The sequence below is a fragment of the Urocitellus parryii genome, chromosome 5, assembly GCF_045843805.1.
Source record: "Urocitellus parryii isolate mUroPar1 chromosome 5, mUroPar1.hap1, whole genome shotgun sequence".
Taxonomy (NCBI): domain Eukaryota; kingdom Metazoa; phylum Chordata; class Mammalia; order Rodentia; family Sciuridae; genus Urocitellus; species Urocitellus parryii.
The window spans coordinates 4257728-4276268 of NC_135535.1; the positions used below are offsets into that span (position 1 = coordinate 4257728).

The 18541-nt window shown below is 53.1% G+C and overlaps 1 protein-coding gene across 1 annotated transcript in view; it reads right to left on the reverse strand.

The window, feature by feature from the left end:
* Nucleotides 1-13542: 13542 nt before the first annotated feature.
* The window catches only part of Fbln1 (fibulin 1), a 69389-nt gene continuing 64390 nt past the window's right edge, over nucleotides 13543-18541 (reverse strand). Inside the window, exon 17 of the mRNA XM_026394291.2 lies at nucleotides 13543-14312. Coding sequence (XP_026250076.1) covers nucleotides 14173-14312 — 140 coding nt within the window. The 3' untranslated portion in view covers nucleotides 13543-14172. The remainder of the gene's footprint in view (nucleotides 14313-18541) is intronic.

Genomic DNA, 18541 nt, shown 5'->3' on the forward strand with positions numbered 1-18541 from the left:
CATCACAAAATGTTCCCTGTAGCCAAAGGTCCATCATCACTCCAGTCCAGGCGGTATAAGTCTCCACGGCGGGTACAAGCCAGGCCTCATCAGATATGGCTCTCAAGAAGGCATCCCAGGAACCTTTGAAGGGTTTTCAGCATTGGGGAGGGGTGTTCTCTGGAGAAGGCAGTTGATTCATCTGTGGCCAGAAGCTGATGATTTCTAAGTAGAAGCTGGTTAAAAGTTTGGTGAGAGACTTTACCTACTTGAGTTTGAATGAACTTTATAATACATGGTAAAAATAGACACGTTAAAAAGATTACACACAGTGGTCCAAGGATCGGCCATACTCATGCCAGAGGGGAGTGGACATTAAGGAAGAGAAAGGGTTTTGACTTGTTGGGGTCCTTCAGGTGGCTGCCAGGTCAGTGAGCTTAACAACATTGTCTTCTACAGACCCGATTCGTCGACATATTAACAGCATTCTTCCCCAAGGAAAAGACAGGTTCCACCCTTCTCGGGGGTGAGTAAATCTAGGGCCCTGCGATTCTGAAGGGTGACCTGTGCCAATGAGGTGACCTGTTTTTGTAAGGATGTTGGAGATTCTGCTGTGGAAGTAAGTGCTCCTTCAAGTTTTGAATTAATGTCCTTGACAGCCCCTAGGGAATGACCTAAGTCTCCTCCCGATAACCCTGCACTTGCCGCTGAGGCCGTTAATGAAATGCCTATCACTAACGGAAGGAGTGCAGCCCGTTTTCCACGTTTTAGAGGGTTAAGGATGGATTTTACTTCAGAGTTTCTATAGAGAGTGAGCTGTGGAACTATGGTGACTAATAAACATGGGCTAGACATGTTGGAGAGTATAATGGCGGTGAGAGCACCATTGCACCAGAAGAAGAGACCTGGTGGAGAGTAAGTGGTGTGGTTGATGGTTAGGTTATGGTGGCAAAAACCTGCCAGAAGGGAATTGGGAGCCATGGATCCCAGAAGGCAAACCCGAGGAATCATGGTATGGTTGTTTTCCTCGGGTTCCCATAAAGGAGCATTCTGCAGGGGTTTCATAGGATCCTTTTTGTAGGATGAGTTGGGCAAGCTGGAGACATCCGCGCTGGAAACTTTTATTGGAACTGTGGCAAGGAAGGGCCATGCTAGGGAAGCGCACAGAAAGCAATTTGCTGGACTTGCAGCGGGGAGAGTTTGGTTTAGGTAGGACAATGTGTCAGTGATGATCTGTAACCAGGTATAGATCAGTGAAGCCTGAGAGTCAGAAGTGCGTTGGCTTTCTAGAGATGTGAGCAGCTGTTGTTCTGAGTGTTTTGTGTTGGTTGAGACAAAGAGAGACTGGGGACTCTATGGAAACATATTCCAGGTAATGGATAAGGAACCACAGGGAGTAGAGGCATACCCACCGCAATAAAAGGAAGCTTTTACTCCTGCTGCCCAGCGTGGGTTCCCAGGGTCTGGGATGGACAGCTTGTATTGGTGGGAGGCAGACTCAAGTTTAAGTCTTCCTACATTTAATTGCTCTGAATATGCATCATGAATTCTGCATGACCAATAGGGGCAGCCTCCGTAGGTTTCCAGCCACTGTCTGCAGTAATCCTTATTTTGGTCATATAAAAAAAAAAATAAGTAAGGGTGGCTGGCTGGCTTAATGAGCTCAGAGGAAGAGGAATAGAGTACAATATAGATGACTGAGGAGCACTCTGTTAGGGGGCAGTCAGAAGTGGTAGCCAAGCGGGTGGTCTGGGTGTTTTTTGTGTGTATGTTTCTCTTACCTTGAATCTCCAGACATACGATGATGAAGGCATTACCCTTGGGGTGAGGATGAGGATCAGAAAGTTAAGGTACATTTTTGTATATGTTCTGAGCTATGGGTGTAAGGGCAGAAACACAAGAGAGACGAATTTTTAAAAGGGTCAGTAGGGTGGGGAGAGCAAGAGTATGTAGGTGTGGATTCTTGTGAGTCCTCTGGTCCGATGTTGCCAGAATCAGTTTCCTGGATGCATGGTTTGAGCCTGGAAATGTGAATCCATGGAGTTAATTGATTATTTGTGAGTCTGAGTTTTGCTGCCGAGGGAGTGCACATGATAATGGAGGCAGGGCCCTCCCATTTGGGGCATAGTTGGGGTCTTTCACCTGGGAGGCAGTAATATACCTGTTGGCCAGGTGTTAGGGTGAGGGGGTTTTGAGTAATGGTTGGGTCAGGTAAAAGCCAGTCCTGGTATTTCCAAAGTTCAGAGCGTAGATAGAAAAGGAGAGGTAGAGCGTAGGAATCAGGTATAGGTAATTGTTCAGTCTGTATTCCAGGGGGTAAGAATGAACGGCCGTACATAACCTCAAATGGGGAAAGGTTGGATGATTTCTTTGGTAAAGCCCTGAGACGCAACAGGGCCAAGGGGAGGACCTTAGTCCAGTCTAAGCTTAATTCCATGGTGAATTTGGTGATTAGTTCTTTCAACTTTCCCGGAAGCTTGGGGACGGTAAGGGCAATGGAAATGCCAAGGGAGTGATAGTGCACTAGCTAGCCCCTGAGTTATCTGCGAGGTAAATTCTGGGCCATTATCTGACTGAATGGAAGTGGGCATCCTGAAACGAGGGATTATGTCAGATATCAACCGATCCACAACTGTGGAGGCCCACTTATTGGATGTGGGAAATGCTTCTATCCACCCTGAGAATGTGTCCACCAGTACTAAGAGATATTTGATTTTTTTTTACCCTGGGCATGTTTGTGAAATCAATTTGCCAATCAGCTCCTGGGATGTGACCACGGGCTTGATGAGAAGGATAGGGTATGGATCTTAAGGGGGTGTTGGTATTGGTCCTCTGGCAGATCTGGCCTGTGGATGTAACCTGTTGCAGAAAGGTCTGATCGTCGGGGAAAAGAGGGAAAAGATTGAAGGAAAGTTGATAAGCTCTGGGGGCTAGAATGGAGCAGTGAATGGAGGAATCTAATGAGCTGGTGAGGGTCAGGAGATCGCTCCTCAGAGGAAAGGTGGAGGAATGAGGAAGAGGATGGGGCCTGCAGGGCGGCTGACCTGGTCAGCTTTAGAGTTGCCCACTGTGGCAGGAGAAGAGTCAGTCTGAAGGGACTTTACAGTGGACTATTCCCAGCTGTAAAGGCAGTGTGGAGGCTCGTAGCAGATTAGAAATAAGGCTGGCATTTATAATAGCAGTTCCTTTAGTCATTAGGAGTCCCCTCTCCTTCCCGATAGCCACATGAAAAACCAGTATGTGAAAGACATATTTGGAATCAGTGTATAGAGAAAGCTTTTTCCCTTTTGCTAGTTCACATGCTCTTGTGGCAGCTATAAGTTCTGCTTGTTGGTTGGTTGTGCTGGAATTGAGGCAATGGATGGCGCAGGAAGGCACCGGTCTGCGTGTTCCCTTAGGAGTTTGTGTGGAAGGTGAGTTTGGGCAGGTAGGACACAAGGGGAGGAGGAGTGATGGGAAAGCTGTGGGTGGTTAAGAAAGGGCACCCATAGAGTTGCTCAAAGGGGCTAAGGCCTGAGGGGGCCCTTGGGGCTGCCTGAGTTCAGGTGAGGGCCAACAGCAGGAGATGGGGCCAGAAGAGCCTGAGTTCAATAGCAAGTTTAGTGAGATGATCCTGGAGAATGCCGTTAGGCCTCTCAACCTTACTCAAGGATTGGGGTTGGTGGGGGATGTGGAGCCTCCAAGTGATGTTGAGGCCTTTGGAGACTAGTTGAACCACCTGAGAAGTGAAGGCCAGACTGCTGTCTGACTGGACGGAGGCGGGAAGTTCGAACCTGGGAATGGTCTGCTCAAGGAGGATGGAGGCAACAGTGTCAGCAGTTTCCCTGGAGGTAGGGAAGGCTTCTATCCAACCTGAAAAAGTATCCTCCAAAGTAAGTAGGTAGCAAAGCTTTTTGTGCCTAGGCACATGAGTGGAGTTGATCTGCCAGTCTTCGCCTGGCTGGTGGCTCCTCATCTGAGGTGTGGGGAGTTTAGGTTTGACGCTTCCCTGTGGGGATGCTGTAGAGAGGCAGAACAAGCAGAGTGGACCTGCCGGAGAGTAGTTCTCATTCCTATGAAGTAAAAGAGGGGTTGTAAAATCTGGAAAAAGGGGTTAGAGAGGGTTTTAGAGGGCCCAGAGTCTCTGGAGCCAGAGGAGTTGGTCATGAGTTGTAGGTCTCCATCTTGGGCATCAGGCTGGTAGTCTTAAAGAGGTAGTTGATTGACTGACTTGTGGGTGAATCTATATATCTGATCTTGCAGGAACTTCTGTAGACAGTTTAACAGACATGGTCCTATTAGTGGAAACCTAAAGAGGACTAATAGGGGTTCTGCAAGGGGGAGGAGCCAAGCCCTACTTGACTGAACATTCCCCATGGAGCCTGTTGGCTAGTTGCTGTCTCCTCTTTTCTAGCTGTTCTTGTCTTTCATTACTCCCAGGAATGACTGTGTTTTGGCTTAACTGTTTTGGGTAGGTGTTTAAGATCAAGCTGGTCAAAATTGACTTTGTTTCTATCTATTGTTAAGAGTCAGCCGAGTTCCCATAGGGGTCGCTCATGGGGGAACCTGAGAGCAGCTTCTCAGTTCTGCTAGTGCCATCTGTGCTAGGATGGGTCCAGGTCTTGCTTGACCATGTGGCTTCCCTTGGAAGCATCAGGGATGTCTCCTGTCTCCGATGACCCTCCTATTCACAGCAAGTGCACTGTTTGGCTTTCCATTCTCCAGTGGTCTCATTAATCTCCCTGATCAGGAGGTTATGTGGCCCGGAGTTGCAAAGCTCTTTAGAGAAGTTCCCTGCTCCCTGGATTCAGACTGACTCAGAGGGCCAGAGCCAAACATTGGTTTTCTTGGCCATTTTAATTTAACTTTAAATATTAATCATAAACATCCAGCAAAGTCAGTTTCACTTTAAAATAAGAGTACTGGGCTTTTCCTGAAGTCTGGCCTACTTTGGAGTCATTCTGACATGTAGTGAGATGGGACATAGGCCTTATCTCAGGCAAGGTGGCGCTCTTCATAAATCTTAAGTGTTATAGTTCTGAAGCTGATCTTCGCTTTTTAAATATCATTTTACAAAGCTTAAATAAATTGTTGCTCAAGTTCATACGAATATTAGCTAACACAATATAATATCACATCTAAAACATGAATTAAAGAAAGGTTGGAACTGTCAACCTTTTGAAGAAAAGTAGCAAAGTACTTTTGTTTTTGCAGTACACAATTAATCACATCTGTTGGCCATCTCAGGAAAACATAAACAATGTTTAAGTCTATGGAATTATACTGTTGTAGGGACAGACAAAGCAAGGCACCTAAGATAGCACCGAAGATCGGGAAACAGTCCTATTTGGTTGCAACCGGATTCAGAGGGCACTGCTTCTGTTGTAATCAATTAATCCCCTGAACCCCAAGTTTAGGTAGTTTCAGAATTTTGCATCCAGCATGTAAGGGAAGGGGCTCAGAAGTTCACAGTCTGCAGAAGTTCACAAAAGGCAGTTTTTGTTTCTGTTTTTTCCTCTGTTCTGGGCAAGTTAATTTTTCAAAGACACTTGGGAGGGGGAAAGTTTTTTTTTTTTCTTTTATTCCTCCCCCTGCCAGCTGTTCCCTTGAAGCCCAGTTGGTAACTTCCTTATCTTCATCTCTGTGAAGCCCCAGCTCAAGGCCAGAGGCCCTGTTTACATAATTTTGTGAAAAACTAGTAAGGGGGTGTCTAGCTTAGGAGTGCTGATTTTTCCAGCCAGTGGCCAAGTAGAACAGGGCAACACGAAAAGAGGAAGTTTATCTATACTGAACTCTTTTATAGGGACTCTTTTGCTGAAAGTCCTAAAGTCAGCCATGGTGAAGACTTCTGGAGAAGGTCAGTTAAGACTTTTCTGTGGGCCTGGTACAGAGGGGGAGGACGTGGAAGGCGGTGCTGAGAGCAGCTCTGGTGGATCTGAGAATGAGGAAGGAGAGATGTAAAAGAATAATGGGAAAGGGGTTTGGGATTTTTCTAGCAACGAAGACTTGAGCAGTAGAACAGGTAGAGCAGAGGGGAAGTTGGGAGTGAGTATCCCCAAAAGCCTGTGAGGGACTTTAAATTCTTAGTAACCTGTTTTCAGTGATGACAAAGCAACTTTAAAGGCCATTTTCACCAGATCTCTGATACGGGTCTGAGGGCTCTCCTCAGCTGGTTTGAGCTTTGGGTTAGCTGGTAAGAGGACCTGGTGGGACCCGGTGTGGGCACTGACAGGAGAAGAGAGGAGTGAGTGGGTGGAGGGTACCTCAGTACCTGCTACCTCAGCAAGGGGGCAATGGTCTGAGAACCGGCAGAGGTTTGGGTTTTTGATCCCGTAATTGGAGGGGAGAAATCAGGTTGCTGAGGTGGGAGTGACAGCAGAGGGTCTGGGGCAGAAGGCTGAGGGTGAGGATCTATTGGAGAAGCAGAGTTCAGGGTGTAAGCGAAGGAGGGAAAAGGCCTCCACATAGGGGGTTCTCCTTCCACCCTTTTGAGCACTTGCAGAATTTGAGGATCTAGAGACCCCTCTGGGGGCCGTCGTTTTGGTTGTCTAATTGGTACCATGGCCAATGCTGTGCACTGAATCTGATGAGGAGTTTGGATTTGATGTCCGGAGTGAGGGACAACCGGTTGAGGTTAGCCAGGAGCATTTGAGAGGGGAATCAGGGGGAGGGAAGAAGAGGCTCCCACGATGACTCTCGGCAGGAAGAGAAGAGGTGAGTGGCCTGGACTGGAACAGAATTTGGTTGAGTTTCCTGCAGGCGTCCCCGAAAGGAGAGGTCAACCAAAGAGCCTCGGGAGAGCCGGGGCCGGGAGGGCAAATGAGTCGTCACCCAAGAGCCCAACCAGAGAGACCTTAAGGCCGGGAGTCACAGGCCACCTGACGTCAGCGTTTTTCCAGGAGAGGAGAAGGAGACGGAGAGAGTCAGGGATGCCTATTCTTCTGTCCCTTATAGCTCATCAACCAGACACGGGCATCCAGAGAGTCCACCGTAACTGTGAAAGTCGTGGTGGGGTGGGTTCTCTCCTCCAAACGAGGCGCCAAGGGCCTTGCTGGACGTTCACAGCCAAAGCCTTTTGCATATAGCCATTTGGAGATGGATTCCCAAGGAGGGGGAGGGGGACTCACCGGTTGTTGATCAGCAGGAGTCACCTATTGGAGAGCCGGTGTTGGGTGGAATGTAGCAGCGCTCAAAAAGGTGAACCTTGAGAGAGGGGGTCCTCAGAATGAGGAATTTCCCCATCCAAGTCACGGCACCAGTGAAAGGCCAAGGTTCGTCGTCGGAGATTAAAAGGCACACACACAGACAGCAGTGACAAAGATGAAGCACCTTACTGCAAACTGGTTCTAGCTTATCTAGAAAGTGAGAGTCAGTTATCTTAAACCAGGAAGCTCCCGGGGCCAATCATAGTGAAGGTCAGATTATCACCTACGGTGCACGCACGTCCACCCTGCATAAGATTCATGGGGGGCACGAACTGTCCACGATCACGGAAGACGGGAGGACCAATTAGTGAATTTTCAAAACAACTTGTTATCCGCCCACTGGCAACTTGCCCGCCGCCATATTGCATGAGGGGCTTCTTATCTGAAAGGCCCGGGAAGTTCTCAGGGAGACTCCCAACAATTTTTTTCATGGCTCATCTTCCAAGACAGGCTCCGAGCCCGTGTTACCGTCACCCTCCTGCTTTATGTGCACAAAAATCCTGCAAGGTAGTAATTACTAGGCCGATTTTGCAGATGAGAAGACTGATACAGATGAGGGAAACTCTGGGAAGGTCTTGAAAGAGCTGTGAGAAAGGCTGGGCTCCGTGCCTGGCAGCCCGGGAGGCCCGAGGAGGGGGCTCTTCCCAGTGACGTGCACCCCCCCCACCTCGGAACACTGGGACGGCCTCTGGCTAGCGGAGAGCACAGCTTGCACCATGGCAAGGCCTGTGCTGGGTTTGTGTCCGCGGCTGCTGGCTTGGTCATCATCGTGCTCTGGTTTTATTTCAGGCACGTTCCTCTGTGGGGATGTGTGTGGGGGTACATGTTCAATGGCTTCTCAGGGAAGTGAAGGGAACATCATTCGCAGAGAGGAAAGGTGGCGGCTCGCTTTCTGTTGCAGTGGAGAGAGCCGGGGAGGGCCTCAGGTAGGAGACAGCTGTTGCTATTCTGGGGTACCCCTTGATCTCTGAGGCTCACCATTGACCCTGATGGTGGGTTGTTTGGGGGGCACCATGCCAAGTTGCTGCTATTTCTCTGTGTGGGCCGCCCTTGACCCGTTGGAAGGGTTTTCCTTCAATCTCTACTCAAGCAGGCTCTGCGGCACCCTGAGCCCCACTGCCTGCCTCCCCTCTGCACCAGCCCCTGCCTTCCCCTGGACACCCGGGGGCCCATTTCTCAAGGTGGCAACCCACCAGGCTGGGCTCTGTCTCAGCTGCAATGCTGCCCTGGCGCACTCTGCATCCCACCGCCCTCGCCTCCCTGCCTACGGTGAACAGGAGCTGGGCAGGGAGGCCACAGGCTGGCCTCGTGAGACTTCTAGGGTCCTGAGTTATGTAAGTGCCACAAATTGTTGTGGCACAGAAAGAAAAATGAAAAGCCCCTCTCATGGTGTGACCCAGTCCTCCTGGAGCCCAGTTGGAGACCCAGGCTGGACGGATGCTCCCTGGTCATCAGCATAGGCCAGCGTGTTCCCTGGCCTAAGGGCCATCAGTACCATGTCCCTTCTTGCTCTGTTCTGGGATTGGGGTCAGTGTGCTCCAGTGTCCAGGTTGATGCTTCTGGAAGGTTCTATTAGCACCCTTTGAGAGGGCTCAGGGGAAGCTATGCCCATAGCTGCCCCCTGTGGAATAATCCCTTTGTGCAAAACCAGAGTCTTCACACTGGGGCGGGAGGGCCCTGCTTCCTAAAGCAAGGATTAGGCCATTGCTGTGTGCGCAATAAGGAGAAGAGGTCCAGAAGGGTGCCCCTGGGAGTCTGAAGGTCCTCCTGCATGGACCCAGTTTGCCAAGGAGAAGGGCAGAGCGGGCTTCACCTTTCAGGAGCCAGCCTGGACCACTGGGCGTTCACACACTGCTGGATTCACTGGCCCTCAGAGTGCAGGAAGACTCGGTGCTGAGAGCTGGGTTCCCTGAGATAATAACGGTTGGCTCTGTTGCTGCTCAGACTTCCTGGTCACGCTGTGGCCCCTGAGCCCCCTGAGGACTGTCAGCAGAGGCACGCCCATGGCCTCTCTGCTCCTGGTCCCACCCTCCAGGTGACACTTTCTTCCTTGGCCCAGTTCCAGGACCCTGTGTCCGCTGCCTCTCCTGCTCACGGCTCCCCCCGGGGCGTGACCTCCTCCCTGTCTCCAGGCTCCCTCCCACCGCCTCTCCTGGGCAGGCCTCCCCAGGTTGGGCTCCAGGGAGGCCCTGGGTGTGTGGGCTGCAGCTCAGGCTTCTGCACCAGGCGCAGAGGCTGTCCCAGGCTTGCAGCGTAGGTCACAGCCGTCCATACCCGGAGACCTGTGCTCTGTCCCTGAGTTCTCCAGAGGAAGAGGGAACAGGAGGGAGGGAGGAGGCGGAGGTCTGCCCCTGACAACAGCCCTGCACCTCGCCCTCCAGCCCCACCCCTCGGCACCCAGGGCTGCCTGCCCCGGCCGAGCTGCGGAGCAGGGAGGGGCCGGGGCACCCGGGGCCGGGGCACCCGTGCCTGGCAGTTGAGGTGGTAGAGCCCGGGGATGTAGGGAGGGACAGGATTAGAGAATCAAGCCGCCTGGGGGCCATTCCCCTGACCTCGGCCCTCTGCCCAGTGGTGTCAGGGACCTTTGAACATGGCCTGGATCCTTGAAGGCTGAGCGGCCCCAAGGGGAACCACCCGGGGCCATGGGCACCAGGACCCTAGAGCCAGTATGTGGAGGAAGGAAAATGGACACTGGCTTTCCATGTGTCCCAGGAAACTGGGCCAAAGTCCCCAGGGAAAACCCTGGCTCCTTCCGGCCTGGGGGCAGAGACACCCTCCCTCCAACCACCCTGGCAGAGCATCTGCAGACGGAGTGGCCTCTAACCTGACCTGACAGAGCAAGCGGGCAGCAGCAAGGCCACAGGCGCCAGCGTCCAGCTGCCCCTGTGTCAGATGAGCAGGCCAGGCCTCATGCAGGTGGGCGGCAGGTCCACCCCGGGATCAGGCACAGGGGCAGCATGGCAGCTCTCCAGCGGAGTGGGAGCCGGGCTCCCCCTCCCATGACCACCTCCCCTGGCTGAGTCACCTGCACACGATTAACTATGCAATTATCCAGGCTGAGCTGCGGAGAGCAGCCCTCAGATTGTCCAGGTGGGCTGCGGGACACGAGCGTCTCGCGCTGCTGTGGGAAACATGCCTTTCTCTCTCCCAGAGCCCGGTGGTGGCGGCGGTCACCTCTGGGCCAGCCGGGCTTGGGCATGTCTTCTCATTTTCCAAGCCCAACCTGCCAGTTCCGAGGCACCCACCACATGAGCCCCTGGGTCAGGAGGTCAGTGGACTGCACAAGGTGGCAGCAGGGGCCTCAGAGGCTGCTCTCTAGGAGCACGGGGGTCCCTGGTGCCGGTGTGAGGTCAGGGCCAGGGAGGGGGAGCGGAGGGGACCTGTGTGCCCTGGTCTTGGCCATGCTGTCCTGCCGAGCACAGTGCGCCCTGCATGGAGCAACCAGAGAGGTGCACAGAGCCCAGGAGAGACCATCAGTGCTGCAGGCCTGGTGCAGGGGAGGCTGAAGTCCGGGTCTTGTGCAGGGGGTTTTGGGTCTTTTAAATGGATTCTTGTCCCAAAGATGCTTAAAGTTAGACTATAGGAGAGGAGAGGAGGAGGAATGGATTTAAGTTAGATCTCAGAGAGAACTTCCAAGAGCAAGGTTTCGAGTATTTGAATTCTTGAGAAATCAAGAACGCTTTCTAGAAACTGTCTCCTTCCTCAGCTCCCACTGCCACTGCCCACGTCAGCCACCACCATGACACTGTGGGCCACAACGTGGGCTGACTGTCTTGTAAGAATCGGAGCATCATGCCCCTTCCTGTCCGTTTGCAGGGTTTTTATGCTGTCCATCCCATAGACACTTCCTGGGCGCCTCTTCTGAGCCACGCACTCCCTGGGGATACCCCCAAGTGAACAGAGACGCGTCCTGGTCCCTCAGTGCTCCCCACCCAGCAGGGGCCAGGTGCACAAATGGACGTCCATAGCCAGTGACCCATTCTTGTGCAGTTTCACTCTTTCTGCTTCCTGTCCAGACTAGACTAACAGAAAGTGCCACTAGGTGCCCAGGTGTCCTCTCCTTTGCCATGGTGGGGCTGGGCGGCAGCCCACAGTGAGAAAGTGGCAGGAGCGGAAGGCAGGCTGCAAGCTCTGCAGAGCTTTTATATTTATTATCTCACTGAGTCGCCGATTCTTCCAAATGCAACTAGAGCTCCGAATATGTTAATGGCAGGGTCAAGGCGGTGGGCACCTGGGCATTCTCCCTAAAATTCCTTCAGTTTTGCTGTGTATTTGAGAAAGCTTCACAATAAAATATTAAGAAAGAAGAAAAGCACAGCTAGACTCCCAGGGCTTCTTCACTAGGACAAACTTGGGAACCTCACAGAGCCTTGGCGCGCCAGGGCCTTAGTCCCCTTGGCTGGGTGGCCCTGCCACTGTCCACCCAAGTCCCACAAATGTGCCGACACTGGTCTCACGAGGATGCCAGGTGGCCGGGGAGCTCCTGCCACATGCCGCGGAGCTTCTCAGTACAGTGGGGCAGGTCCTTCCCTCCAGCCAGCCGTTTCCTGGTTGAATGATAGTTTGGGCTTTCTGGAATCTTCCCTCCAAGTCCTTCTACTTCCAGGTCAGCAAAACGACTGGCCCTGTGTGTCTGACTTCTCAGGCTTATAAACTGCTTTCCCTTCAGCGACTCCCCGCAATTACTTTGTTTAAAGGCTGCAATTAAGACAGGGAACTGCTGTTGGGGCCCAGAGGCACCTCCAGCTCTTATTAGCTGGGCCCTGACTGCGATTTCTTTGTAAGAATAATGGATACTTATTGGTCCATCCGGTGACCAACATGGAGTGTGAGATGAAATGGGAAGAGTTAGGGCTGGGTGTGATGTACACAGCTGTCTACCGGGTCTCTCATGGGTGATTAAGAAATGGAAATCAGGGGCCGGGGTGGGGGCTCTGTGCCAGAGCACTCACCTACCACGTGTGAGGCCCTGGGTTCGATCCTCAGCACCACATAGAAATAAATGAATAAAATAAGGGCATTGAGTCCAGCTACAACTAAAAAGGACACACACACACACACACACACACACACACACACGTAAATGGAAATCAGGACTGAAAATACGCAGGCTTCTGGAGCCAGTTCATGTGACTTCACAGCCACTGGCACCCATCACGGGATCTCACACTGTGTGCAGCACTTTACAGTCGGCAAGCCCTCTTGAGCTCATGATCTTTAGCCCTGGTCTAGGGATTGCTGCATCTGCTTAAAGATGCAGAAATGAAGGCTTGGAAGATGAGAGGGATGCCCTGCTGGCCCTGACAGAGCTGAGGTTGGGTCCAGACTGACTCTGGATCAGGAAGGGTCAGCACTGTCCCTTCCTCTCCACTCTCAGACCTGGCAGCTCCAAGCCCCGCCCCCTAAGCAGCCCCTCAGGGAAGGCCCTGATTGGCCATCTTAAGTCACATGCTCATTTGGGAGCCAATCAATGTCAGGAGGCTTGGCTCTGCTCACCAATGGCAGGTCCCATGCTATCTAATGCCAAGAGCCCTATGGAGGTGCCCTTTCCTGGAAGTTGACAGGAATTCTGTGCCCCTGGCCCAGTCCAAGTCCCAGTCAGACCTCTGGAAGAACGCTCCAGAAATCCTTTGTTGAGCCTGGCCCCAAGCTGCCTGGCCCTGCAGATGACTCCCTAGCTGCAGGTGGCTGTTGGGCTCCACCTGCCCTCTCTTCTGCCCCAAGTCCTGAGGATTCCATTCCTGGGATCAGCCCCAGGCTGTGCTCCCCTGCCAAGACCTGACTCCTTGGCCTGGAGAGCTGCTGAATCCCCCTGTGCTGACCCTGTCACTGGACATGGCTCCCTGGTCTGCCCAGCCCCACACGGCCTTCCCCAGGCCTGGCCTGGCCTGACAGTGTTCACACAGTGACTTCGAAACACTTGGTGGTCCCCGAGGAGGCTGGACTCGCGTCCCTGAGGGTCGGAGAGGCCTGAATAGGCCTTCTGCCACACCAGCCGCCCCCGGAGACCTGCTGGGGCCACGCTGCATGTGAGGTCCAGATCTCAGCCAGGGCCAGGGCCCAGGCTGCCGAGAACGAGAAGGTGTCCTGAGGGTGAAGGGGGTCTGTGCCTGAGAGGAGGGGGAAAGGACTCTTGGGGGGACAGTCCCTGTCCTTTTGCTGCTGAAGGACCCCTGAGCTAGCAGGAGCCCCCTCTTCCTTCTTCTTTTTTTAGCTATCGATGGACACAATATCTTTATTTATTTTTGTATGTGGTGCTGAGAATCGAACCCAGTGCCTCACACATGCTAGGCCAGCGCTCTACCACTGAGCCACAGCCCAGACCAGGAGCCCCGTTCTGGAGAGAGTTCCATACACAGGCCATCAGGAGGATCACAAAGCTGTTTATTTCCCACCTGTGAGAAAGGATGCAGGGTACAGAGAAACCCAGCCAGTCCCCAGGCGACCACATCGGGGCCACACCAAACACCACAGCCTGTGTCTTTACCAAGAGATCCCCTTGTTTCAACAGGACTGCAGTTGACCTAAGTGTCCCCACGGCGTTCTTTCAGGCTGCTTCTGGGGAGAAATGATTGTACATTTATGTGCTATTCTTCAGCAGCCATGAACTTAGAACACAGAAGCTGATGGGTGTCAAAGGACCAAAATGTCAAATTTCATGTAATTGGGCCTTCTCTTGGATTTTGGACTGGCTGCCCCTTTGAAAGATGTCTTTCCTCAGTTCTTACCAAGGCCCAGTCCACAGGCAGAGAAAGGCACAAAATCTAACCTTGCATTAAAAACATCAGCAAGGTCTTCAGCCAAACAGCTGAGCAATTACACTCATTATTTAAACACCAGAGTACATCAGATGGGCTTATTCACCTGGCTCAGCAAAATACATATTGGCCTAATGCTACAAACCAACACATAACATTTAAAAATGCCTTCGGGGTCAGACAGGCACAGAGGTCACTGCAGCAGCGATTTGGGCTGCAGGTGCACCCTCGGCTGCCCTGCGGACCAGCCCTCAGAACCAGTACTCAGAGACAAAGATGTGGACGTTGACGACATTTCGGTGGGAGACCACACCCCCGACCACGTAGTTCATCTCCAGCTTCAGGACGGCATGAAACGGGCCCACGATGGGCCGCACCTGGCGCACGACACCTGAGGAGAGAGCAAAGGTGTGCTGGAAGTTACCGTGGACGGCGGCAAGGAGAAGGTGTAGGAGGCTTTCCCTGGAGCAGTGTCAGGGCGGAAGAGACCCAGGCCTCATCGCCCCAGCCTGAGCCAGGCCCCCAAGTCCCCCGACAGCATTATCTTCCAAGTCTGGTTCTGCTTCCCCTTCAGGGGCCCGGATGTGGACTCCCTACTTCCTGTATCACACGTGGCTGGGACAATGAGAGTGTGGGCCTTGCAGGCCGGGGGCTCTGGGGTCAGTGCCACTCCTGCCTTCTTGGAGCCTGGGTTTCTGCTTTACCACCATCTACCAGACAGGGTCTAAAGGAACTGAGAAAAAGGGCTGGCATGGAGTCGACGCCTGGTAGGCCCTGTCCCTCTCCTCCTGAGTCCCATGCCCAGTTATGACCCAGGGAGAAAAGCAGCAGAGGCTCTTCCCTGTGTGACTAGAGGATCACAGGGCCCTGGATTCCCCTCTTCCCAGTGGAGCAGCCCTGACTCCCGGGATGTGCCTGCAAGATCCAAGTGCCCCAGTCATGTCCCCGAGCATCAGCTGCAGGAGTGCAGAGCCCAGCTCCTGCAGACCGGAGGGCTCCTCAATTCGCCTTATGCACCGCGTGCCTTCCTCACAGCGCCCCAGAGACAACTAACAGCCCTGCTTCCAAAACTGGTGGGGGATCTAGGATTGAAAATGGGGAGTGCTGTGTTCCTGCAGGAGTCTGTGCAGGTCCAACAGGGGTGAGGAGGAGGTGAGGAAGGCTGGGAACCAGGACAGGTTGCCGGAGGAGAGCCCTTCCTGTAGAGGAAGCCCAGGAGCCACACCTGCAGGCCTGGGGCAGAGCGTGCAGGGCTGCGGATGGCCTCTAGAGTTCCTACTCCACCCCACACCTTCCGGCATTAACTGCTGAGGAGCTGGTTCTCTGCTTGAACCACCTGCCAACTTCCATGGCTGATGGCAAGATTCCAACACAACGTCACTTCAATGGAGATGGGGAGAGACGTCTGTTAGCAGAGCTCCTGAGCCAGTGCCGTACCACATGGCAGCCTCATGGCCGTACCAACTCTGACCCCAGGCTGGCTTCCGCAACCCAGGCGGCCACAGTCTCAGGAAGTGCAGGGGACAGCCTGCATCAGGCAGCAGAGGCCTGGGAGGACTGAGGGTCATGAAGGCCCCCTGCACCTGCAGCAGGTCCATGTCAAGAACGTCAAGTTCATGCTCCGAAGGAGAATCTGGGCACACTTCACAGTGCATTGCCCAGCCGTCAGGGGGGAACCCCAGGCTGCTCCCCAACAGACCTGGGCACTAGTTCCAGGGAAGAGCAGCCCAGGCCTCTGCAGGCTGACAGCAACCTCTCCCCACCCTCGACCCTCCCCGTGATGAGGCAGGTTTGTCATGAACATCTTCAGCTCCAGGGAAGGGGCGTGGCTTGTGGCCACTCGGTTGCCCTGGGTCTGAGGACAAGGGCACTCGAGTCCATCCCTCCCTGGGCTGGGCCAGCCTGTCAGGGTCAGGGTGGGCTCACTCATGCCCCCGTCGCTCCACCATCACCTTTTCGTCTCCCAGGCCAGAGGCTGACAATGGCACCCACCAGCCACAGCACCCTGGGCCCCCTACGGACCTCACCTGTCTGGGCACAGTGGGGGGCGGGGGGGTCCTTACTGCCCTTCCTGGCACTCAGAGAACGTGGCTCCAAGGAGAGAGTCAAGTGGCTGCGAAGCACCCCAGGGCAGAGGAAAGGCACCGCCACGGCAGCTGCCCGTCCACTCTGACTTCCACGTGTTAATGAACAATAAGAACGTGCAATTATTCAGCTGGGCACGGTGGCCCCTGCCTGAGATCCGATCAACTCAGGAGGCTGAGGCAGGAGGATTGTGAGTTCCAAGACAGCCTCAGCAACTTAGCGAGGCTCTTAGCAACTCAGCAAAACCCTGTCTTTAAAATATAGGTTATTTAAAATATATAAATATATATAGTTAATATATAAATGTCACAACTTTTTATATAAAATAATTAATAAATTTGCATGGAATTATATGTAAAATATATTTTGTGGGCTTTTTTTTTGTTTTATTTTTGTTTTGGTATCAGGGATTGAACCCAGGGGTGCTTTATCACTGAGCTACTTCCCCAGCCCTTTCAGTTTGTAAAATATGACTTTGATATAAAATATTTATAGACTATGTAACTAAATATTTGCGTTGAAACATGTAGACAATATAAACATTCTAAAATCCTGAATAATGAGCCTCGCTGTTATATTTACATGTTTACCTATTTCAGTTTACGTCTGTTTGTATCTGAGCTGTCCTGGCTGCATGTGGGACCTTTAACAACAGAACCCACAGTTCAGACAGCCCGCACGTGACGGGGCCGGGTGCTCAGCTAAGTGAGCAGGTAGAGCCCGGCGGGTGGCGCTCCTCTGTGATCCCAGTTACTTGGGAGGCTGAGGCAAGAGGATTGCAAGTTCAGGACCAGCCTGAGCGACTCAGTGAGGCTCTGACTCAGGCACACGGCAGGAGTTCAGCCATGAATGTCGAATGAGATTAAATGAGAAGAAAGAAGGAAAGAGAGAGGGGAGAGCCAGTCTGCAGAGCCTCCTTGGTCTAGGAAGATAACGTGGTCCTGAGGGGGTCAACAGAGCTCTCTCTGGGTGAGGTATGATTTGGGATTGGCCACTCTAGCAATAAAATGCAGGACAGAGGGGCAGCTCCGCCACGCCTGGCTTGCCCGTGCCACCTGTTCACCTGCCCAAAGGCTCGGGGGGAAAAAGGAAACAAGGACGTGGTGCTGAGTTCCACCTGGTTGACCTTCCGAACGCGCGTCCTTGGCATTTCTGCTCCGGGTCTGGCGCTGCTGGTGTTCCTCGGGTGTCTGTGCCGCCTCGAGATGTCTTCCCCAGGAGAAAAACGTAGGCCCCCTCGGGCATTTCACCCTGGTGTCTTGGCCCTGCTTTGTAAATTCAGCTGACGCCCTGGGATCCGGGATCCTGAATACACAGCACAGGTCCAGAGAGGAGAATGTCATTGCGTCTTGGGGTCCGTGGCCACATCTGTGGCCCCCGAAGCCATCTCCCAGTTTCTGCCACTTGAAGCTGTATTTGCTGTCCATCAACCGTGTTGAAATGATAAAGATGAGCCTCGGGGCTCTCGGCACCATCCCCACCCCTGACTCCCTCAAGACACGGATCTATAAAGAAACCTAGAGCTGGCTCTCGGTGGTTCCAGGCTGGCCAGCTGAGTGGCCTCCTGCAGGCACCATCCGTGCTGAAGTCCAGCCTCCAATGCAGGACTCTGCGATTCTACCCAGTGTGGTGGAGAGTGCAGGATTGCCAGAAGCACTTTAACAAATGAGATGACAAATCGAGACACTGCATGAGCTCTCATGCCAAGGGAAGGTACCTGTCTTCCAAAGGCAAGTGGCTGACTTTGAAGGCCGCATGTCAACGCTGCACAAAGAAAAAGAAGCTGTTCCCACTGAGATCAGACTAGGGAGTCCTCTGTCTCCTCGGTCAAGGTATTCCACCACCAGGTGAGGCTGGGCCACGGGCACTGCTTTTCTTGGCCACTCCTGTGTCCCTGGTTCTTAGAACATGGCATGCTCTGCCTGATGCACTCCAAAAATGGTTGTTGAAAGAATGGATGGACTCAAAATTCACATTAAGCACCACTTATAAAAGTACCACCCACAAATGAAAGTATTGGGAAGTAATGACCAACGGCCGAAGTCACCGAGATTTCAGTTGCTGCCCACCTGGAGGGAGATAGCAACAAAGAGAGCCAGTCCTCACCGTCCAGCCTTGGTGCCAACGTGCGCTGCCAGCCACGGGCAGGGTGGAAGGAGGTGTGGGAGGAGGGGCTGGAACAGAGTGCCAGGAGCTCAGAGGACACCTGTGAAGTCTTGCTTGCACACACAGAGGGCGCTGGAAAGCAGTCACCAGGTCTCAGAAAACTTCCCTGGATGGGAGTCACTGTCCCTGGAGGCTGAGACTGATACGCAAGGGGGAGAACAGAAAGGACTGCCGTGAGCAGAGGGTGCCTCATTGGAACCGGTGGGGGCAGAAGGCTTTGGATTCTGAAAGTTTCTGTCCCCATGGTGCGGTATCTTGGGGACGGCTCCCATGTCTGACCACGAAACTCTTCTGTGTTCCACACACAACCCTCACCCATGGCCTGACGGTCACCTACTCAATGCTCCTATAATTTTGTGCAAGAAGCAA